A 25229-nucleotide genomic window follows, 5' to 3' on the forward strand; every position below is an offset into this window, starting at 1 on the left:
TTACTGTTTATTTAAAAAACGGAATGGTTGAGTTGTAGTAAGACAATAAGCATCGAAACAAATTAAAAATGTACCTCTCCACTCAGTTTGGTAAATAGACGGTTAATTTTGCATGATTTGTTTGATTTAAATGTCATTTCACGTGGCAAACGAAAGCAAGCATTCTTCGTTTCTGTCCACATAAAAAGCAATCGCATGTATTTGAAGAAAGACTTTGTTCATAACTACGTTCAATGGAGGTTAATAGTGTCCTGTCCAAAAGTGGTAGTAATCTCAGTGTGCAGGATGCGATAGACGTAAACGCGCTACTAACTTGTCTTGTACTGACGTATTTTGCTCACTTTTTTGGAGTTTGTTTCATACGAGCACATGAGGATTATGATTTGTACCACGATGCCCCAGTACCGACCATTTTGCTCGAGTTGGGTGACGATTTCGAAGCATCCCTTAGCGTTGCGATAGAAACAGGATGCCAGGTAAGATTGCACATGCTGGAATGTTCCGATTCGATTTTGTGGCCATTCTTTTACAGTCGTTCATCGTAACCGAAAGGAGCGTGGACGCTTTTCTTGGAACATTTCTCACGGCACATGAAGCTACGATGCAACGTCCAATGGGCAAACGGCTTTTGATGGTCCTTCAACCGAATTCTACACTTTTCTCCGCTGTCTCCGAAATGCTAGTAATAGAAGGTAAAGGAAATCATTTAAGAAAAACCAAACGTATACCACAGTAGTTGATCTTATCTGATAGTATGAGGTGACGAAGTACATAAAAGTAAAGCCTTTGATAGCAGACCTTTTGAACTTATTTTTTTTAAAAAGATTCGACTAAAAACCATACACTTCCAATCCGCTGTCTTATTTTTGAGACTTAATCCTATCTCATTTGTCCTTCGAATGTGTGTCTTTTATAGAAATACCCGAGGTGTTGATCATACTGCCAACGCTGTCGGACGATGGGGCATTTGGTGGTAGGATCGAACTTTACACCGTGAATATCTCCGATGGCTATCCTATCACTATCAAGCCACGGCTGATCGACGTGATCTTCACGCGGCAAAGGCCTATCTGTTGCACCTGCCAAGGTATCGATCATTTTCCGGATCAGTTCTTCAACATGAACAGTCGACGTCTGCGACTCGGTACCCTCCCTTATTTGCCAAACGCATTCGTGGAGGATGTGGTAAGACACACTTGCGCGATAGTACAAAGCTTCTCTATAATTTTACTCATTATCCAACTTACAACCTTTTTTTCCAGCCACTAGGCGAAGGGAACGCTCGGTACATCCTACCCGAAAGACCGAACGTGTCAGCACAGCTTAGTGGCACGGAGTTGTGGCTCATAGTGTTGTTTTGTGAAATCGTCAATTGTAGGATCGACGTTATGATGGGTAAGAAGAGCCTTATGGTTTATGTCGAGTTTCTTGAGCATATTATGTTGCGAATTTTCCACAGCACAAGAATGGGGAAACGTGTTGGATAATGGTACCAAAACTGGACTTCTCGGATCGCCGGCAAAGCGAGAAGTTGACATCAGTATCTCGGGCATCTACAGCTGGTACACGTTGTTCCAACATCTCGCCTTCACCATCGCACACTCCCGGTCCGGCTGTACGTGCATTGTGTCGAAGCCGCGCACCGTAACCAACTGGCGCACTCCATTCATTTCGTTTACGGGCTCGCTATGGAGTGCCGTAATCGCAGCGTTCCTGGTTGGTGCGTTAGCGGTGCTGCTGATGTCCCGAGGTCGACAGCAGATACTCGAGTTGAACCATTACGCACGCCACTCATTCGGCGACTCGGTACTGATCATGATTGGGTTCTTCATGGAGCAGAGCGTAAGGATGCCCAACGAACTGCTGGCATCGTGCATTCTCTTCGCCACGCTCATGTTCGCCGGGTTCATGATTGGCAGCAGCTACAACGGTGGTCTTGCGAGCACGTTGATCGTACCGCAGTTCGAGAAGAGCATCGAGACCGTGCACGATTTAGCCGTGACACGCACGACTTGGGTCGGCGTGACCGTCTCTTGGGTGTACTCTATCGAGCTGGCTTCACAGATCGACATCGTCACGTTGTTAGAAACGTTTCAAGAATGGAACGAAACGCAGATAATGCACCACGCTTACGACAAGGATCTGGCAATCATCGTCGAGCGGATGGAGTATGGTCACTTTGCACTGCCAAGGATCGACATCGAAGCAATGAAGGGTCGAAAAATGATGTCGGAGGACATCTACTGGGAGTCGGTGGTCGCTATGTGCACCAAAACGTGGCCAGGGCGGGCCCGCTTCGATCGGATGGTACTCGATTTAAAGGCTAACGGCGTCCTGGCTCATTGGGAGCTACTCGGAGTGGCCAAATTCCTGAATTCTCAGATGCAGCAAATCATTCGCTTTTCGCGCGACAGTACCGGTGAGGACGAAATTGCGCCGCTGCGTATGGCCAACGTAACAGGGGCGATTTTAATATTGATCACCGGATTATCGATCTCGGTGATCGTGTTCTTGGTGGAACTGTTGTGGGAGAAATTTGATTCAATGTTAAAAAAGGGATGGAAGATATTTGCCGTTAAATGGCAAAAACAATCTCAAACATTGATTTTTTTGAAGTAAGGATTACATCTTTTATATCATTTGCATATGCTTTTCTTATTTCATTTTTCAACATTCCGCATATTCTTTAAGTGTTTAAGTTAAGCATTTCTTTAAAAGTGTATGATTTCAGTTGTTGCATAACGGTATGGTTCAACGCGTGCACCGCGATTTACATAATTTGAATCGACAGCCAATCGATTCAACGGCCCTAGCCTTCCTCGCAAACTGTGAGCAAACATAATTTTATTGGCCAGTACGCACTATACGTTCAGAGTCATTTGCAATGTAGGAACCTTCATGGGGTAACACCTAAATTAGCGCATTATTTGCTCATGTCTACACAAGGGCTTATGCTCGAGGGTTTTAAAAATGTACGACCCATGTATTAAGTTGTGTCAGCAAGATCCTTATAAAAAAAGAGAACACTAAACAAAGCCCAAAGCATTGCACAGTATCGTGTACACTCTCACCGATCTGATTCAGAATGAACGTGACGGCGGCGCTTGTGAGGACGTTTACACTCACCGGAAGGCTAGAATTTCTGTTAATCCATCTTCTCGGTACACACTTCGAGCCACACAGTGTCTGCATCGTACGGACGTTCAACGAGGATGTTCCGTTTGGCGAATCATCACTACCTCATGTCCTGATCGTACTAGAAACACCCGTCATGGAGCCATCAGTCGTCGGTGAATTCGAAGCAAATCTTCTCCAAGCCGTGGAAGCCAGTAACTGCGGCGGGTTCGTTGTGACTGCTGTGGCGCTATTCCCATTCCTGGACAGCTTTTTCCCGGTACATCAGAAGGCCACGATGCGACCGTTCCCGAAACATCTGGTTGTCGTCCTTACATCGCTGGATAGTGCTGTACGCAATCGGTTAGTTGCACACGAGGCGTTCGAGTCGTTGCTGAATGTACTGTTCATTGTCCTGCCCTTGGACGAGGTCGCTGACAAAGGAAAAACGGCGATTGAGTTCTATACAACGCAGCTACATAGCACTCCTATCAACAAGCCAAACGAAGTCGAACTTGTGCAGATTGGAGAGCTGACAGCTGAGGGAGAAAGCTCACACCTCAATGTGAAAGAAGCCAGTTTCAATTTTTTCCCTGATAAAATAAAGGACATGAATGGACGTCCGATACGTGTAGGTACAGTGCAGTACCCACCCTATACGAGAGCTACGAAAGTGGTACGTTCAAACCCACCCCATGAGGAAACATTTCCTCTAAATTGTACTTGAAACAAAGGGGAAATTACTGAATATACATTATCTGTCTCTCACAGCCGATCGGACAAGGAAATGCTCGAGACATGGACGACGCAACACATGAGCTGGTGGTGGATGGGATGGAGTTTATGCTGATGCTAGAGTTTTGTCGACACCATAATTGCACCTTTGACCTGAGTACGTTAATATGGGAAGAAGAGCAAATCAACGTCTTACAAGGCTCATGTGCTAATCTTCTGCTATTTCTTTCCATTCCATCGGCGACCCAGTCGTTGCGACTGACTGGGGCCAACCGACGGACGACGGCAATTTAACTGGCCTGTTGGCCGGCATAGTAGACAAAAGAAGCGATGTTGTATTAGGAGCCACCTTGCTGTGGTGAGTGAGCCGCGTCGTTATTTGCATCCGCCATATATCTGATTCAAATGTTTCTCTCTGCGGCCTAGGCACACCTGGTATCAGCTGGCGTCGTTTTCATCGACAACAGGCTTCTCAATGATCACGAGTCTCGTACCGAAACCACGATTGCTCCCATTTTGGCAGACACCGTTCCTTACCTTCCCGATGTCGCTGTGGCTCATGGTGGGTGTTACCTTTGCGATCGGTACGGTGAGCATCTTCACGGTTGGTCTGTGCCGGGGACGGATCGATCGGGCAGCTCGTGATGCAACAATGCTCCACAACGCTAACGATAACAAGGCTCACCTGCTGTTACTACTGGACGCGCTGTTTCTCATATTCGGCCTGTACGTAGAGCAATCGATGCCCATCCGGAACGACCTGCTGGCGCAGACGGTCCTGTTCGCGGCCCTCCTCTTCGGTGGGTTCATGATTGGTAACAGCTACGCGGGTTCGCTCGCCAGCATCATGACGCTGCCACGGTACGAACGCCCGATAGACACCGTGGCAGATTTTGTGGCCAGTGGCATGAGATGGACCGGTCGAAGCATAGCGTGGGTGTACTCCCTTAACGAGGCCACCAACCCGTTGCAGATTCAAATGCGTGATCGGTTTATACCCGTGTTCGACAATGAGGAGCGGGCTCAGCTGGCTTTTACCGATCGTCACATGGGGTACGCCTTCGAGCGTATGATGCACGGTAGCTACTGCTTTGGGACACCGATCGGTGCCGAGGCGTCGATGTTGCTGCAGCCGCTCAAGGAGGATCTCTACTTCGAGCATACGAGCGTCTATTACAGTAAGGTTTGGCCACTGCAGGATACCTACAATGAGTTTATCCTGCTGGGACATCAAAGCGGACTGCTGCAGTACATGGAGCATTGGGTTAGTAATAGTTTGGTAGTTATAGAGCCTAAAGACACGGCCGTAATAACTTCATTAAAGTTTTCTCTCTCTCTCCTATAGTCTTTAATGGAAATCATGGGTCTTACGGTGCAACGGAACATTGCCAATGCGCGCACCCACGAAACCGATCACGCACCAGTTCAGCTATCGACGGAACATTTACTGGGTGCATTTTTCATCCTTGCGTTCGGGCACAGCTTAGCAGCCTTCGTTTTGATTGCGGAAATATTCGTTCACTGGCGGAACAGGCAACAATCGAATTAGTGTTCAAGTTTGATGAATTAAGTTGATGGGTTTCTTTTGCTTCTGTAATGGCTAATCGTACGTTGACGGATAGAGCTTGGATTGCATCTTCGTATCTTTGTTTTTCTCGTAGATGAACTGCAAAAAGAATTTTGACAATATACGATAAGGCCAGCTGATGAGCAGCGCAGTCTATGAAACAAGAAGAATCAAATGCAATATTTTTGAACAGCACACGTTGCCTTATAGGGAGAGAGAGAGAGAGTAAATTGATGAGTCATTAATCAAGCACACAGAGGAAATTGTCAATAGTTATGGCGAGATCTACCGTCATCAAATCTCACCTGCGTACATTTCCGTGCTGATGAATCAATGACTAACGTATTAATTGTTCATCAAATCAAACACAACTCATCTGTCTTATCGACGCTTAAATTTTGCCGCCTACTATAATCGCGATCACGTAGATACAGTGAGGGAGAAAGAATAGCAATATCGAACCGTTACCCGTCACACATCCGGGGAGGTACACACGCCTTAGAGAGCTAGTTTTTTTGATGAATTGCAAAAAAAACAATCACTTAAACCGAACGCGTAATCGATGCTCCACTGCATGTACTGGCTCATCATCGCCAGCCGAATCATTCCCGGCGCAGTAAAAGAACGCATTTGAAATATATCGAATGCAACTGTGACGGTAGCAGTTAGTCGCAACAGAGAAATGGTTTCGAACGCACCGTCCACCGTTAACGCTCGATCAACGATGACCATGTGCAGGCTTACAGCGATAGCCCTGCTGCTGTTGGGCTTGTCGTTGAATTTGAATGTGACGAAAGCCCAGCAAACCCTCACGCAGGCTGATATGGATGAGATCGCTAAAGGCATGAGGAAAATTTGCATGTCGAAGCACAAAATCACCGAAGGTATAAAAGAGAGACGAAGATTCTTAATAACGTAGGAATCATTAAGAACATTTGTTTCTACTCCTGCTAGATATGGCCAATTATCCCCGACAGGGCATTTTTCCAGAGGATAATGAATTCAAGGTAAGTTGCCATCACGTGTTGGATTGATGATGCAGAAGCGACGATAATACTTTTATCCTTTCAAACGTATCAGTGTTACGTAGGATGTTTGATGGATCTTTCTCAAACCGTGAGTATGATTTGCAATGTTATGCCCCACCTTAATGTTATGTTCTTTAATCTTTCCGTTCGTTTGGTTACCATGTTCCACAATTCGTTTATTGCAGTCTAAGAAGGGTAAACTCAACTACGATGCAGCACTTCGACAAATTGAACTGCTCCCCGAAGAGTACCGACAACCGTTCCGGCTAGGGTTAGATTCTTGCCGTAACGCAGCCAACAACATCAGCGACAGGTGTGACGTCGCCTACGAGTTGCTGAAATGTTTCTTCAAAGCTAGCCCAAAGTTCTTTTTCCCCTAGTGGCGATAATACTTCACCTGCTTTGAATGTTAGGATTTGTAGCGGTTGTAAGGAATATTGACTAGTTTGACGCATGTATGACAAGTTATTTGTTTTGCCAATAAAATCAAGAGTTCGCTATAATTTAGAACGTTAAATAACATCACAGGCTAGCACATTATTATTAATTTAATAGGAGGATCGACTACTCTGATAGGCTTGTTTTTTATTTGTACTGAACACCTGCCAACCGGGTGCTAAAAGGGAAATCCGGAGGATGAATTGAACAGATGAAGAATAAAAACCACATGACGCCTAGTGGCGCCAACAGCAAAGTCGAAATGTTGCCATAAACTTTTATGTGAAAGAATAAACAACCAAGAAAGAAATTACGACGGAAACCAAATATGCTTCATTTTAAAACCCGTGAATGAAATCTTACTGCAACCAGAAAACGCTTCATTGTAATTATAACGCTTCTTTTTGCAAAAAAAATGGGTTGTACGCCCCTGAAAAACGCTTTGCAAAAGTTCGGATGGGTTCGGGTCGGGGCGGTTTCGTCGCTTCTAGCGCGCACGAGTCTCCGACTACCAGCTGCGCGTGGTTACCTCCTGCGAGCATGGTGCCCTGGTACTATCGCTTGCGGCGACACCCGAAATCGCGTGCTGGCGCCGTTGTCGTTTTTTAGCGTCGGATGGAATTTTCGCGCGCGTACTCGCGAATTACAAGCGCGTTGAACCGAGGATAGAATGACGTCGTTTATTCAGTAGAATGTAAATTTCTTCGTTCTTTTTCTTTCTATTATCTTACTAATGGTAAATACCAATTATTCATATTTAATATTTCTCATGAAATATATTCAAAACAAGCCAAAATTCCGCCTCAAATGGGCCATATATCACAGAAAATTTTACATATTTGATCAGAAACGGTTAATATTTTTCCAAGAATTCTATATAACAAAGGACATATTTTAGCAAACAGAGTTTGCAGGGGATAAACAATAAACAGAGTTTGCAGCGGATAAACAAAATAAATAAGGACATAAAAAACGCCGATGAGTTTCAAAATGGTATCGTAATTTATTAATTACTGCATAGTTGCATACCTGGTAAATACCAGCATTTTATGTTAAATGCATTTCCGTGTCATTTTCACTCGCACAAGGATCCTTTGCTCCTCCTCTGCTAACTGAAAGGATCCTAGGGCTTCTCTGCTAACCCAAAAGCTGCTTCCCCTTTCGAATGTTACTGTTTCTTTAAAACTTACCCTCAATACAAACACATTCGGATGTTCTTCAACCCATTAATCTACCTCAGTAACAAAAGCGTTATGTAACACATTTATGTAATTGAATCATTTTTTGAAAGCCTTGCCTCTATAATCACATACACAATCAATGTTTGACAAAAATAGTAACGTCATATAATCTACGTTTAATTCCCGAGTGATAGTGCGCCCGTAATTGCTGTGCTGATCAGGATATAGGCCTCTTCAGACGGAATAGACGGGAATCCTTCCAAGGCAGTTAATCAGGCTAAGCATATAAGGCAGAGGTTTCAGGTGATGATGCTTTGTGGTGGGGGAGTACCTAGACTATATCAGGAAGAAAATGAATGTTTTCAAATTTTGTTGGTAGTCAAACCGATAAACATGATTTATGAGAAAGCTTGTAGATAAAAAAATTGGAGATATAGGCTTTCTTAAATCTCACCAATTAAGTTTTTATTGAAATGAATTTATTTCTCATAAATTATGAAACTAATGGATTGTAGAAAAAAACTAAAGCAGACCACCCTATGCTTCTCCTATATCGTCTTTACAATGCATTTATGCACTCTCGCACTTATGAAACACATTTTACTTATGCACTCCCTAAACATGTAATATCAATACGCATATACGTTGATGAAGGGCGGAAAGCTGCAGGCCGGGACAAGTGCAATTTGACATTGAAATACACAGCAAATTGTGCACAAGTCACGACCTACATCCGGAGCCCTAGAACCTTCTCTCTTTTTGCAAACTGCACACACTGCACTGAGCTGTCGAGTGAGAAGCTGAGAACGAATTGAGCTTTCCTAATTAAAATAGCAGCTTGAAATGGTAGATCAACTTTAGTGTTACATTATTGTTTGCTATCTTTTTATAGTCGCATGCAATGCACTTCTCTAGGAGCATCAATCAACAACACAACACATTCTCTCCACATTTGCGCAATTTTCATACATCCTTGAAAATATGGAAACGGTTACAAAGTTACGGTAAACATGAAATTTCTAAGACAAGTAAAATACAAGAATTATTTTAGACAAAGGAAAAAGTAAGATAAGAGATAAAAAGGTCCTTTTCCTCTCTTGTTTTCTCCTCGGTGATTAAGATCAAATAAAACTTTTTGATTCCGTTTCCAAAACAGGCTATACCGCTCGTGCCGTTGGTGACGAATGACAAGTTCTCATCTACCGGGAGAGAAGAGACTGTTTCTTCTGTTCTTCAAAATCCTTCTTCATGTTTGGCCTGTCGAACAGGCGCGCGCAAAACTGGTTTATAAGCGAAACGATCGTTTAATTTTCCCGTCACAGGGAGAAGGCCCAGTCGACGGCACAGCAGCCAAAATAAGAGCCAATAGAGAAAAACAGTTACGTTAATGGGTTCATCCGGTTTGATCCATCGATCTTTTTCCACGATCGATTCTCTCTCCCTGTTCGTCTAAGCGCCGTCCTGTTTCGACCCGAATTCTGGTATCGTGCACCGCCGTTTTCTTGCCTTTCCATTTGATTCACGCATTCTGCGCCGTTGCACGATTCATGTGTCGAGGAAAATAGTGTTGTTGTGTCGATTGATGTTCTCGCCAGAGAGGTGCTATTTTTTATAACAATCTAGAACTATAATTTTAACAAGCATGCTATTTTAAAGAATCTAACTAAGCTAGTTACGCGAACGATTTCTGCTATAAAGCGAATTAATTTCAGTATCTTCTAAACTATACATGCCTTTAATTAATTCGATTTCGAACGTATTTGGAACGAATAATCATGTATCATGTTGAGACGTGTTATGTTACACAAATGCCGAAATTTAAGTTAAAAAATATAATACAAGATTCCTTCATGCATACCTATAGCTATATGAATTTTTATTGGTTTAGGAAACGGAACTGTTAATTTTCTGGATTAGCACTTATATTTTTGTGTATAGTTATTTGTTCATGGTATTTTGTACATTAGAGGAAAAAATTGAGCGAAATGGACATCACTTTTGAAGAAGCTAACAATCATATTTCTTTTTAAAGGGCTCCGAATGCTTTCTATACTGAATTGGAATTTTCAAAAAGAAAAGAATCTATTCATTCTTACATTACTTTCCAAGGATAAATCTAGTTTACATAAAATCTATAATTTAAATCAAATATTCTTAATACTTGTGTGACCTCTCCGTAGAATGTTTTGAATGTTTATGATGAGATGGTGATTTTTTTTCAATATGTTGAATTTCTGTATAAAAGATCAGCATAATTCATGAAAAGATCCCTTACTATCCCATCCTATAATTACCCTTGCGCCTCAGTCTCATGGGCAGGGACACTACCTGAAAAAAAAAACTGAGAGAAGATATTTCCATTCTTATCCCAATCGTGTTGGGCATTGAAAACACGTTTATTGCATGGAAATTTTAACCCCTTTTGGCGATCGTTGTGTATTCATGCACCCCTTTGGATATTGAATGAGGATCTGACCTGCGATCCTTAAAAAAAGTAGCCTGAATTTTACTCGCATAGTTGGTTCCACTCGTTTCTAAATAGGGAGAACTCGTACCCACCCATCACATCACAATGATAAAAATGATGAAAAGGGCAAGGAGAACGGTTCGCAGAAACCCCTCTCCCAGAGCTGCGATCAAGAAATACTTTCTGGACCAAACATCCCATCGTCTTAACTTGCCGCTCGAGCGCCCCTTTCGAAAAGATCATTCCTACACGTATAAAACCCCCTTTTCTGAAATGGGTCGTTGCAAAAATCTACCTAAGTATCTCCCTCCTCAAAAAGGCTTAGAGACCCGTTTGTCGTTGGTATGAGAAAAAGGACTGGAACCTTTAAACCGGGCATTGAGGGAATTTATGAAGCGGCGCGCGCAAGCCTGTCCTTTTTGATCCCTTCTCGCCTCTCCCTTTTTCCCATCGCCTTTTGTCAGATTTTATACACATGGTGAGGAAAAACAAAAAAAAAACAACCTTCTCATAGTTTCACGTGTATTTCTTTAAAAAAATCGGGGCAACTACAAAGGAGAACCTAGAGAAACAGGAATCCAACAATACCAAAAGTGAATCATAAATTATAGGTTTTATAAATTTTCGATGCAAAAATTACAATCGCTAACAAGAACTCGCAAATAACGGCCTCCAAACAAAAAACGCAACAGGAATAAATAATGGAGACCAGACCAGGGGAATTTACCGCCATAGTTTTGGAGTTCAGAAAAGATCTCGAGGACTCTTGATCGTTCAGAGATGCTTCCACGCGAAATCTTAAATGAACAGCCTTGCCTTGCAGTTGCTTCATCGTTTTCCGAGTTGCGCTCACAAGGAAGTTGCTCTGCTTTGATGCTGATGAACGAGAATTAGAGCTTCCCTTCTTACTATTAATAAAAAAAATCCACTGGCGATTTTTCTTCAGGTTCCTTTACATGGAACAGATACGAACACGCAGCGCAGCATCCCTAGGAGTGCAACACGTCGTGATTGCCTTTCTGCCTGTAGAATTATAGGCAAAAATAACGGAAAATACAGGATGGATGTACGACGTTGTGTTTTGCTTTTTCTGCCCACAGATTCTCTCCCGTTCTCGCACTGCAGAAATTTCCTTTATTTCATTAACGGGGCTTTCGTAAACCCACCCCATCGCACATCCCGCAAGAAAACCGGACGGCCGGTTTACGACGTGTACTGCGAGATTTCGGGTCAAATCCCGATGCCCTTTTACACTGCTCAACCACATCGTTCTCTCCCGCGCACAACACACACCCGTTATCCGGAGCACATAACTTGCTTTGAGTAGTTGGTGGAGGTGATTCGTTAGAGTCAAGCGACCCCACAAAAACCGGGAAAGACCGAGAGACCCCCACTCGGGTTCAATAACGATGCAGCAGCAGCAGCAACAGTTCGCTTTGAGCCTTCTAACGGATAACGAATAGGGAAAGCAAGCGCGTGATGTTAGGCTAAAGGCGCTCTTTGCCACCACAACGACTCTGCCCGCCTTCCCACCCATTCTCGATGGCCACCCCCCGCGGAATCGTAATGACGACAAACGATGACGCATCATTTTCCTAAGGGTTCCTAGTCTCCCTATCTCGCTTTTCTCCCGTTCTTCCTTCCTGAGGTATAATCGACGTGGTGCGGCGATGTATCGCGAATCCGCAAGTAATATGCAAGGATAGATATCTAGAGCTCAAAAAGAAATCAACATTCCCATAAATTCTTTTTAAAAATGGAAAATATTTTCGTAGCGCTGATGCTCTCATTAGGAGAAGTTCGAATTCTCTTCGATCGTTGCCCACACTATCCAAATCATCTATGAAACTAACAACTTTGAGACGTGTTGCTCAATGAATATCTCACTAATTATAAATTAGAAATATTATATAAAAATATAAGGCGGTGTACAAATCGAATGATTCAATCGAACAAATTACAAGCTTCATACCTTCCCTGTTAACATGTAACTTCAGTCAAACAAGCTCATTTGCAAAACCAATTACAATAAATTGTTTTCAGTCTGCGGATCTGTTGACATCCTTGCGCAAATTCTTAAAACCTGGTATGCACGATAGGAGCTATTTCTTTTACACTCTTTTATTTATGTTGGTTATCTTTTTTGCCATAGGTACCCTGCCCCTACATTCCAGGTAATAGATTTATCGATTTAATTCGTTACAATGGATTTATTTCAACAAAATAACAGCAAAGAATAAGTTTTCTCCTGGTATAAGCCCAAACACACATTAACGAAGGCAATATCATTAACTCCCTTAGCGACATACACAAGGCAAAGGCACTCTTCGGTTGCGCTAACCCTCCCGTAGGCAGCCACGAATAAGGAAAACCCGATTACAAAATAATACTCTTTTCCTTCCCTCGAGCGACGCATAAGGAACTGACCACCGAGGGGAATAATAAAGGTTTCGCAACGCTGATTCGTTTCTTCGTTTCCCATTTTAAAACTCGCACGATATTCTTTCTGCGCCGTCCGTCCAACCGTTGGAATGTGCCAGACTACTTCCAGAAAAGAGGAGCACCCAATAAACGTTGCTCTCGGATCGTGAATAGTCGAAGTTAACGGACCGTATCCAGGCACGTATTTTTCTTCTCTTAGCCTTCTTCTACTTGCTGCACTTTTAACAGAATAAAACCCTTAGGCTATCTTCACCATACCTATCACACTATAACCCGCGCGAAGCAAAGGCGATTGACTAGAGGAGCGTACTTGTAGTTTCTTCTTTCTGCTTACTCCCCCCGGCTCACAAAGCCATTCAAGTATATGTTAAAATAAAAGAAACGAAGCCGATGGAGTCCACCATCCCTTTTCTACGAAAGCAAAACTAGCATAATGGGCGCCACGTTTAGAACGCGCTTTGAAAAAGAATCTACTGTTCACGATAATTTTCATCACATTCCGATTAAACGCCATGTACATTCATTCTATGAAATATGTTGCTCCATCCAAATATTGAACAATTTTAAAACCTTAACTATCCTCCTGTGCTAACTTGAACAGTGAAATCATCAAATATGTTCCTAAAAATTCATTAACAATTCACATTCGTTTAAAAAATACACAACTGGCCTGCAGTATAGATAGAAATGGTACGACAAAGCATCCGTCGCTAAGCTAGATCTTCAGATTTATATCCAAGTCGATTTGACTAGCTAAATGATTAATCAAATATTAATTTTACATCACCCATGCACGGTTTTCGAATGGAAATTCATCACACCTTTACGGGTCGATACATTTGGATTATTAGCTCGTCATAACAGCTGATGTTACTTATATTAAGCGTATTTTTACAGTTTGTACACCTTTTGTTTTGATGAAAAACATCTGATTGTTATTTGTGAGTTACGAAACTTCTTGTAAAAAAATTTCAAAAATGCTTAAGCAAGCATAAAATCTAATCCAAAAATTAATCGTAATAAAATTTAATTACACTGAAGCAACTAAAATACTCACACTTTGCCAGTAGAAGTTGTAGTTGCACTGATAGTTGAAATAGAGCAACCATCCTTGAGAACGGTGTTTGCAATTACATTCTCTGATGCTCGCGTTTTTGGACAATGTTATTATCTTTTCCAAGATGTTTGCCTCGCAGATAAATTACGCTAAATCAAATCATTCAATTAACGCTCAATTTACCTCTAGCACTGACGAAATCCAGGCACGTCATACGAAAAATCTGTTCGAAGCGTTGAGGGGCCTAAAGATTGGAACTGCCAGCTTCATTCATCCATCCATCCTTCTCCGTCCAGCAGGATCACTTTAGCGTCTCCAGCAACGATCCAGAACTTCCTTGCTAAGGTTCATCCTCCAGAAAGAGCTCATTTCCACAAACTAGTAGACCAGCAGCCAGTAGCGTCGTGAGGAACCTATTATCCTAGAACAATTCATGTGCTCCCAAGGTATCCACCACCAGCAAAAAAAAACTACTGACGTTCATACATCATATAGAACCCCTCGCATCGACATCAAAACTGCCTCGTTGCCGGTTCCCGCGAGAGCACTTTAATGTCGAGTAAGTGGCAAATGATGAATGATGGGGTGTACAATTTAAAATATCCCGTTCGCTTGCACAATGCCCGAAAAACATATCATAAGCAACGGAGTACACTGTACTTTCCGGAGACCATTCTTGGCCACCGTTCGTAGAGAGTCCTCTGTAGTTATGAACAGAATAAATCGACTCAAATGTATTGATATCCCAACTTCCTCTACTCTGAGAAGAGTGTCATTTCTACTCCGAGAGAGGTACGTACCGTTTCCGTTAGGATCGTTCATGGACGATGAGTGCGACATGGAAGACGGAGGACCCTGTTGCATCTGAGGTCCTGCGGTCGATGACGGAACTACTCCCATTTGGTCCATCTGCTGTTGCTGCTGCTGTTGTTGTTGATGTTGGTGTTGCTGGTGTTGCTGTTGCTGCTGCATTGAAGCATGATGTAAGTGTTGTCCTCCTCCGCCGATTATTAAACCACCCAAAGCACCGGAGCCGGGCGGTGGTACCAGTGACGTGACGACTGTCGCTCCGTGGGAAGGCTGCTGTTGAGACTGCTGCGGCGGTCCTCCTGGCTGCTGCTGCTGTTGTTGCTGTAAGGAACCTGGCGTACCTGGTGGCGGTGGACCTAGACTGGCCACGTGGTGCAGTGTTGAGTGATGGTGCGCCTCCAAAGGAACAGGCTGTAACGTAATGAGCGATGCTGGGCCTAGCTGATGTGCGACGTGGGCTGCCGGTTTGCCGTAGGACGGGTGCATTATCAGATTGTTGTTCTCCGTAAGATGATGCCCTGTGACAACCGGATAACTCATGCTGTAACCTCCACTCGAGGACACGGCGGTCGTATAGGACGAAGCGGCCACGTTTAACAAATGCTGCGTTTGCACGTCTTGTTGTAGCTGTTGTTGCTGCTGTTGCGCAACAATATCCGGCGAGGGATGCTGCTGCTGCTGTTGCTGATGCTGGCTGGTTGGAAGCATTTTGAATAACTTTTACGATATCCTTCGGGAGCCCTCGCTGAACACTGATCAATTCCTTCCTTCCTGTTACCACTATCTATGCATACGATGGAACGTTTACAGTAGTTACTAAGATCTATATCTTCTACCTCTACTAATTTCAACGTTTTTCTTTAATAATGAAAATCTTTTCGTTTACGATAAATGCATGTCTTCATCGAAATACCAGGCTTAGTCTACGCTTATACCAGGCTTACTCGGAACTGTCGAATGGTTTATGAGCTACTGCAGCAAATAGATATTTAAATTAATTTTTGGTTCAATGAGAACTTAAATGGTATATCTTCGAATTACTTGAACACTGAGATACCGACTTTGTGTTACCACTGTACGTGGAATTTCCGGCAATAACTAGCTCTGCGTTATTTGGTTTGTAATCTAATTTACTATATAAATGCTTAAGTCTTTCTAGCTGATAGAATATGGGCGATATGAAAAATATGGATTGGTTCCGTATTATTGCAGTTTGTTTCTTCTTTAACACAATATATTTTCGGTATTTACGAACACGTTACGTTAAGAGTACTTAAACAAATGTAAATATTAAATGCTCTTCAATCAATCCTAAATAACTATAAATAATTTTAATGAAACCTATGCGTAAACAAATCTGTTTTACTAATTGAAACTACTATTGCTCGTAGAAGGAGTATCGTTCAAAAAATTGATTTTTTGTAGGGTATATCTTCGTAAAATGATTGCGTTGTTCTGAAACGATAAGGAAAGATGAGAAATTTAGAATTAGTTACTTCCTATCCAGATATTAGATCAAAAAAATAGTATCGCAAGAATGGCATGACTTAACACAAGCTTGTTTCACTATGTGATAATCAAATATGGGCTTTCGACGATACAAACAACATCCATGTTAAACTACTACAGCCCATAGCATACATTTTCGTGTAATACTGACAACACAACACCGAGAAAAGTACGCCTAAAAACCAGTCTTATGTTTATTCGAACAACTGCGCTGGCTTGAAACAGAGAAGGGGTTCAACATATTTGCTCTCCTCCTAAATTGTACTGCTGCTGCGGACGCGAAGTGGCAAGATACTTTGAGAGTACGTACTTCGCACTCGAAAATACATGGCACGCACACATTGGACTACGTTTGAATGAGGAGACACGAAGCCCGTGCAAGGAGCAGTTCTTGCCCAACCTGTTTTTCTTCCCACATTTCTCCGGCAACCCCGAGAGATCGCCCAAAAATAAGATTTATGATATAACCCTTGGAAACGATCTATGACTGGTGGGAAACGCCAGTGTTAGAGGAGAACATGACTTTATGTTATAAAACGCTCCCCAGAAAAGAAAATATTAATAGTCTCTTATACTGAAAAAGAGGAAGAAATACGCTTTCGCTGATTATTTAGCTTTTCATTTGTACAAAGAACTTGCTGGTCTCTTTATACATTAACCAAATCACTGTACAATATAATTCAAAGAAAAATGAGCACTATCTTGAACCGCTTGTCAATCAAGCGTTATGTAGTAACGAGTGTGCACATCCAGGGTATATATTACGCAATTTCCCTTTTCCTTTCATTTCGTGTACCTATTGACCGACCAAATCATAGCTATTGGAGCAACTTCAATGAGTACAAAAAACATAAGAAAAACCAGATCTTACAAACCAGACTAGATATGACGCAATGATAAAACCGGAAGAGTTGCGGCTTTCTGCGTGGACACAAACGAGCTTAGGGCAAAAAGGGAGCTTTTGATTATTTCCTGCGGTACAGAGAAAGCCTCTCCGTCATAAATCTCCTCAGCCTTTGCTAACAGCACAAGTGTGATAGATCAAAAGCTGCCAAACACAAAAGGTGTACAGTTTTTATCAGAATAAGCTACAACGCCGTGTTATTGACGATAACTGACATATTGTAACATAACTTCCAGACCCCGCAACAAGTATTGATATCACACCAGAAGTCAAAACTATGTCGCATCAGATATGTTTAAATTACTGCTGCGCGACTGCCCAAAGAGTGCTTTAGTTAGAATTTTCGTACAGGTCATCGACCTTTTCAAACCCTACAAAATTCATCCCGCGATAAATAAACGATGTACTTCCACTCCCTTCTCACGTTCTACGACACATTGTAAGGAAGGTGGAGGCGACTTTTAAGTTCAATAGGTGTATCCATATCGCTGGAGAAAAAGAGTATAATTATCATTTTCTTCCTCAAAAAGATTTTCCCAATCAACAGCTCCCAAAAATAACTGAATGTGACGAGATTTAGGCTTCTCGTTCATTTTCTGCAGCTGCAAAATGAAATTTTCCTAATCCAGAAAAGTGTTTGCTGTGCACGCTGGGGGGAGCTACGAAATTGATCGGAAGAAAATTTTCCATAGCAACAGCGATATATGGTTCCAGATTCCACCCCTTCCTTGTGATGCTGCAGAACCGAGTTCATTCATTTCGTTACAACGGTACTTCCACAACAAGTCCTCCACATCCATGCCATCGCCTGATCGTGCAGAGACGAAGGAGAACTGCATCGTCGTCGTGGTGGCCGGCGGCACCTCAGAGAAGGTGGTTGTTGGGAAGGCTAGTTGTATCAACACTGCACCAACAACGAACCACACTCTTCTCTCTTTAGTGTGCCTGTATAAGCGCACGACAGATGTGTTCTTATGATGCAAAAAAAGGAGCACATCCGCGTGTGCATGCCTCCTCTTCTGTTGTTTTTTTTTGCTCTCTTGCAGTCAGTGTGCAGATGCATCTCGCCCCATCCTGTATACCTCTTCTCGTTCGTTCACCATTGCACCCTCTGTTGCAGCACAACATATTTGCTCCTCACCTCCTTCGCTGAATCTGTACTTTGGTTCTGTATTGCAGAAAACTGGTTTTCAAAATTATCTCCGCTCACTCTACAGACTGTTCCCTGAAAAGTTACACTTTTCTTATACCAACAGGTCGTTGAGTCTTATGTATGCACGTACAAGGGATAGGAAACACATTGGAGAAGGAAGCAAGGCTAGACCCAATAATTCTGAGTAAGGATATTTTTTATTATCTTTTTCATATTTATGATCACACTAGAACGTCCAATTCTAATTGATATTTTTCATTTCCATTTCCTGAGAACCGGTCAACGCCATACAGTTGCCTCTTTTTCCATCGGAAACGCTCACAAATGTGCGACACAATTTCATTCACCACACATTTTCTGCTTTCCATCGCCACACACTCAGCTCACCATCCAAACATCCACACACTGCCCCATCATCGTCATTCGAGCCAGTACCGAAAGGTTCTTGATCTCTTTTCATGCGATTCCTCGCAGCCGGCGGCGATTAAAATAGGATATTTGCTTCGTACAGCACAACGCGGCAGCAGCAGTTTGAGCAAGTTCAAGAACGAACCTAACCCAACCAGATGTTCGTATTTGACTAGCCTGCATTGAAATTCCTCCTCGCGCCTCTGGGCCACCTTCTGTATCACAAATCAACCCTCCTTCGACTCTGCCACCTCCAAGGGATCGAAAACTACTCGAACTCTACCTACGACTCTACGCCTATCCCTATAGATCGCTCTGCATTTCAAGCTCCAGTGAACACATCTTGAACGCACGCGCTCTGATCTCCGCTCGGCATCCCTCTGTGCTCCGTATATCCCAAAGAAAAACTCGGCACAGGTTAGGCATAGGGAACCGCGCGCGCTCGAGCAGCAGCGCAGGAAGAACACACTTTGTTGTTGTCATAAATAATTCCTTAGTCATGAAATCGGTACTACACACACTAGCCATTCCTCGCGCAGAACGACGGCAAAAAAGAGTGAGGAACTTACCGTGCGCCGCGCGCCAACGACAACTCGGGAGGGCTCTTTTAATGCAACTTTATTCCACCAGGGAGTCGAAACACAGTTTCTTTTGTGGGCCTTGCCCTCTTCCTTCCCTGTGTCGTGCACAAATTACACCGAGGGCAATGGTATTCAATACGTAACACATTGTCGGGCGAATTGCGCACGATGAAAAGCGTGTGATTCAAACAGGCATCGGCGAAGTCTTATCGATCAGTAGGAATAAAATCAAACACGGCTCTCTTAAACCGGAACCGTTAGGGAAAATGGAAAGCAACTTCCATTCGAAAATATCGCCAAAGTAAACAAATGTTTTCTTAGAAGTGCGTAAAAAAGGTTACAACAAACAATGGTTCAACAAAACTTCTGGGTTTCTCCTCCACCGACCGGCCATTTAACTTCTGTTTCGACGCGTCGATCACTTGATCGTGACATTGTGTTTATTAATCAACTATGTTGGGTGGCATACAAAGATGAATGGACCGATTTTTTAGATACTTCTTTCCTTTCGGAGTGAGTAATTTCGATCGATTAGCACACTTACGGCGTGCTACCTCTCGAAGTTTCTGTAAGTGAAATTAACACAGAACAACCCTCGACATGGAAGATGAACGAGCACTCTCAGCAGAACGGTGTATCAACTCTTACAGCTCCCTGGACTTATACAAGAGATCTAAACACTGGGTCGCCATCATACTGCCTCTTCTGTCAGAAAACTATGCTTACCAAGCGCAACTTCAAGTATGTTGCATATAAACAGAAAGAAACAGAACGAAACCCGGCTGGAACGTGACCCTGTCAGCATTTTTCGTATTTAGAATCTCTCCCCCCCTAAGGCGGTAAGAAAAGCAACTCTTCTCCAACTCACCCCAACAAAGTGTGGGGAGAATATGGAAGCACTCCTGAACCTCTTTTCTCGTCGCTTATGTTGCGCTTTTTTAATAGTCAAACCATCACACACATACCGCAGCACGACTTTCCACGAACGATCGCCATGCTATGATGATCGTCGACCGCATCTTTCACCAATCAGTAGAGTCGGTACAAAAAAGGTAGACTCAAAGTCGCGCTACTCTCGCATGCCCTTCGGAGTTGGTTAAACCGGATTTAACGGGTCTGTGTCCGCACGACCCGGCGAGAATATGCGCGCGAACGCCACAGGTTGCCCTGACGCAACGTCTTTTTTTATTTTGGAGATGACGATTTCCGGAGGCTGCTGAAGGGTTCCCTCTTAAGGACCGTTACACAAATACCGCGGGGTGAAATTCGTTCAACCAGCTCTCTCTGAAACGGAAAATCGAACTAACGGATCTTCAGATAACATCCACCCGCACTACCGCTCTATTAGGTGATGATCAATGTCTACACACTTGAGCGAAATTCTTGACTCACCCACCCCTCAACACGATAAAACAGCAATTATAAAAAATATAAATATTCGTAACATTCTACTTATTAACTGACAGAGCAGCTTAAGTTACGATCAACTACATGCATGTTAATCAAAGAACTGCAGAAATTTGCATATTTTAGCTAGACGATGAACCGAAACCTTGACATTGAAGACAAAAGACAAAAAGCAATTCGACTAGCGTTGGATAAGAACACATTTTCGAAAAACTGCGCACAATTTTACGCTGAAACATGTAAGGATCGTGTAGTTTTACTTTTCCTGTCTTTATTTATTACAATGATAATGTTGATGGGCAATTTGCATGCTAGGAAAAATATGAGCAACAATCGAAGAACGACCTTAGGGCTGAGGGTTAAGGCCAGAAAAACCAACGATAAATTTTAGATCGCGCCACAGTCGAGCCATGTCGTGGGGCAATCAAAAAATTCGCCGTACCGCGCTCTTAACCTACACGTTTTGCCTTAACTTGGCGATCAACGAAAATTCACACGCCGAAACGTTCACCCCTCGCTCTTTTTCGCTGAATACATTTTTTTTAATTCTACCGAATTACTAGCCATTGTTGTGTTGTTCGCTTCCTCCTTCATTGGTAAAATTCTGACATTCACGGTTTGTGCTCGATTCCTTCGACACGCACACATGAAACACATAGCAGGGAAAAATAATGACACCTTTATTTGCCATTTTGTAACTCATACAAGTTCTTTTTACACTTCCCGCTTCCTTCGAACACGTCCAGATTGAATATAATTATGATTTTGACGAGCATTTCTTGAAACATATACTCGGAAGAATCGAGCGACAGAAGGGCCAAGGAGAAGTGCGCAAGCAAATGAATTTTAATTTGCAACGAAAATTCAATGTCAGTGTCAAAGTCTATGTGAAACGAATGCTAATCATAATCGAGCACCAGTGATAGAACAAGACGAAAAACAAAGAAATGAAAACCCTAAAGCCTAAAGAACGAAAGGAACTGAACAAAACAAAACTTCTCTTCGTCAATCATCGATATGAGCACACGCACCAGCTTTCTTCGTTAACACGAATGATCAAACCAACACGATTTTCTCTCTCACTCACTAACGTTAGTTTTCATTTTCCTCGAACCTGTTCATTAATGTGTACACACGCACTTTGTACGTGATGCTCTGTCACTAATAAAAAAAATTACTAAAAATCCACAAACAAGATTCTTTTCGATTCGTTAAAATCGCGATCAAGCACTCACACTCTGACTGATGATTTTAGAAGGTAGAATCAATGGTGTGTAATTGTTTCACAATAAATATAGAGCTATCATACTAAAGTCAAATATTTTGAAACCTGAAGATCATCAAAATTAAGTCCGTATATGAGGATTTTCTATCCGTATATCAGCTGCTTGAAAGAAAATTGACATAGAACAGATCGCTCGTTCCGCCAGTAACGAACGGTAGGAGGAGAAAAAGAGAAATCAAATGAAGAACCACCCTCTCACCTAGCAAACAGACTACCGGTTCAATCCCATCACGTAAATGGTCATGATGTTGATCTAACAAAACAAAAAAGCCCCACCAATGGAGCACTGGCCCGCTGTCAAAGGGTTGTTGAACTGATGGTGGATGCTAGAGGTGTATCGTGCTAGAGAATAAAAAGAAATACTACGGGGGACCGTAAAAAGCCACACAAAAAGCCCCCGCACGCTCGTTGGGGGCTCTTGCAGCAGTACCAACACACATCACACCCTTGAATCGGCTGCTGTTGTGCGCGCTGCTGGTGCCTCTCTTTACCCTGCTCAGTTCTACGCCATTACCCGGTGGATCAACGTAATGGGGGAACGGAAAGAATGGTGCAAGGGGACACAAAATGACGCGAGCGAATCATCGAGTTGACGCGAATCATTCTCCCCACAGGCAACATGCAATGGGGGGTCCTTCACGCGGGAGAAGTAAATGTGCATCAGCCAACAAACCAATTCAATCTTCCATCTTCCTGCCAGATACTAATGGATAAAAAAAAACAGTTTCCTTATGCAACGGGGGAAGTGACGATGAAGAAGTTTTGAGTAATTCTTGGCATTGGCGCTGATCGGTGTACCACACCTCTGCAGCAACATCAATCAACAATTGCTGTCAATACCGCTCTCGAAGAAGATGGATCGCGATTCCTAATCATGGCTGATTTGCTGCAATGTGCACGCAATAGAAAAACTTCAACCAATAGGTCATTGAGGTATAAAGGCATCCATCAGATAATCGAAACGTCCATAAATGAGATCCAAATTGCATCAGACAGCATCTCATGAAGAAGTTGCTAGAAAATGATCATAGATAAATCGTTCAAACGAACAATATCAATTCCACATTTCATGAAGTTTGCAATATCAGCACAAGAAAAAACATCCAGTTTCATAGCAAATGTGTACTAAAAGCGAGCGCAAAAGAGTTGAGGTGCAACACTTGAAGTGGAACTTACATCACGAAATGGATAATTCCTTCTGGTGAAGAAGAGCATCACAGAACGAATTGTAATGGGTTGATCATCTTTGCTTGGCAAGAAGAATACAAAACCACGACTTTCCCGTTAGAGGTTAATCACTTGTTCACCTCACTTGTCTGCAGCAGCTATCCCCATAGGACGAATTGATGATCAATGCCACGATTAGAAGAGTCATGAAAAAACATAGATGATGAAGGAGGGACTGGGGAGTTGGGAGGCCTCCATGCGCGTTTCTTCTTCTTCCCTTTACTCTGTTCTTCGCATCCTCTCATATGGATCAAACTCATTCCTGAGCTAGAAGACCACTGACAGTAAAACGAATCGAGAGAATGCCGCAAATGCCAAACAGATCCACACAAAACGTCATCAGTCTCCGTCATACTGTGTTATCTAAACAGAACCCGATCGCAATGACGAAGAAACCGTATGCTAGGAGAGCAAATTACGACGAACGTAATCCACCTTCTTTTCCTTCACTCTTCTTTCACAGCTTTCTTTGGCGGAAGAAAATTGCTTTTCATTCGGGATACGAATGGAAAGGGTTAGTCTATTAGCATCTCTTCGAAGAACTCAGCCATTGTACGTTAGTAACGTAAAGACATTCACCTCGTTTGGATTTGCTATAACGCACACATACGTTTCTCCTCAGTTTGAACAAAAGATGAGCTTGCTATGATTAATTGTTAAACATTCCAACAACGTCAATGCTGACGTGGATTATATTCATATAAATCAACGACGTTGGGCCATCGACGCAGCCATAATCTACATAGACCAATAAATAAATATATGACGAAAAAACATGTGGCAAAATCTCGCGAAAGAATGTAAGGAATGTCTGAAAATTACAGTGTCTAATCAATCTCCTATTCGAAGAAAATTATTACTCTTATCACTTTCGCTATTCTACAAGACGGAACTGATGGATAACAAAACGCTTCACATTGAAATCGAAAACGCGCTACTTCCACCAGAAGCTGGCTAACAGACACAAAGAAGCTGAGAACTTGCGCATTTCATTATTATTACCACGCATTTATAAATGCAACTGAAAAAGCAAAAGTCAAAGAAAGTCTTCCTCGAAAGAAAGTTCCTAGTGGAAAGTGTCCCAGAACGAAGCTAGCAAGAAAGTATTATGACCGAGGCAAGTTGTGTAATCGAGATTATTGCAGAGCGTTTGCTCTCCCGCGACATAATTTGAAAAATGCTGAGAATTTATGTACACGAACGAACGAACAAAGGAACATTCCTCCACCGCTTCAGAGCAGAAGCAGCAAAAAAAGAACTCGATCCACCCACCCACGTTCGGTTAGAAAACGTACAGATTGGTTGGGTCCATCATTACCGCCATTTTCACACGCTCGAAAACAATACTTTGCTACCCCAGTTCAGTTGAACGAGGCAGGTCGTTGGTCGGGTCAACCAGAGTTACAAACAGGAAGGAGGGTGGACGACATCGACATAGACCTTCAAAAATTCTTCCGACTGCCGACACACTCACTTTCAATTCTTCGTACTAATGTGACGGCAGATTAGGACTGTGACGGTATATATTCGAAGTCGTTAATACAAGAAAATTATTTGACTGGATTATTAACAACTAGAAGCTGTTAAATTAAGATTCAATATTCAAAATCATTAAGTTTATGGAATACACTACGAATAAAAAATCCTAAGAAAAACGTCTTTTATCGACTTTCGAAATCCAAAATCGCTTGAAACTTGGAGTGCAGATAAGTACTAAGTTTAATTGATAAATTCAACTCACCTTTTGCGTCAAATGCGTTTCCAGACACGATGTTTGAGGAAAAAATCTGTAAGAAAAAACAACCATTAATGAAAATTGTCAAAAACCATTGTATTTTTGAAAACATTTAAACTGTTCACTGTTCTTTATGGTGGCCGGTTAATCCCATCCACGAATAGGCCGGGACAAGTGCAAT

At 42.5% G+C, this 25229-nt stretch overlaps 3 protein-coding genes across 3 annotated transcripts; 2 read left to right on the top strand and 1 right to left on the bottom strand.

Moving 5' to 3' along the window:
* Window positions 1-233: 233 nt before the first annotated feature.
* On the top strand, window positions 234-5398 carry LOC128730408 (uncharacterized). Its single transcript, XM_053823459.1, has 10 exons — window positions 234-476; window positions 533-692; window positions 917-1185; window positions 1263-1395; window positions 1460-2546; window positions 3184-3790; window positions 3886-4006; window positions 4099-4207; window positions 4276-5113; window positions 5195-5398. Exons 1-10 carry the CDS (start codon window positions 234-236, stop codon window positions 5396-5398), a joined length of 3771 nt encoding a protein of 1256 aa, XP_053679434.1.
* A 748-nt stretch (window positions 5399-6146) lies between these two features.
* LOC128731874 (general odorant-binding protein 72-like) lies at window positions 6147-6889 on the top strand. The gene is made up of 4 exons (XM_053825025.1): window positions 6147-6300; window positions 6371-6423; window positions 6497-6532; window positions 6630-6889. The coding sequence occupies exons 1-4, from the start codon at window positions 6147-6149 to the stop codon at window positions 6822-6824; spliced, it is 438 nt and encodes a 145-aa protein (XP_053681000.1). The 3' UTR covers window positions 6825-6889.
* A 6654-nt stretch (window positions 6890-13543) lies between these two features.
* LOC128730419 (myb-like protein AA) lies at window positions 13544-15547 on the bottom strand. Its single transcript, XM_053823470.1, has 2 exons — window positions 14830-15547; window positions 13544-13593 (listed from the first exon to the last, which is right to left on the bottom strand). Exons 1-2 carry the CDS (start codon window positions 15545-15547, stop codon window positions 13544-13546), a joined length of 768 nt encoding a protein of 255 aa, XP_053679445.1.
* Window positions 15548-25229: the final 9682 nt, after the last annotated feature.

This window comes from Anopheles nili, chromosome 2 (assembly GCF_943737925.1).
Source record: "Anopheles nili chromosome 2, idAnoNiliSN_F5_01, whole genome shotgun sequence".
NCBI classification, from domain to species: Eukaryota; Metazoa; Arthropoda; class Insecta; order Diptera; family Culicidae; genus Anopheles; species Anopheles nili.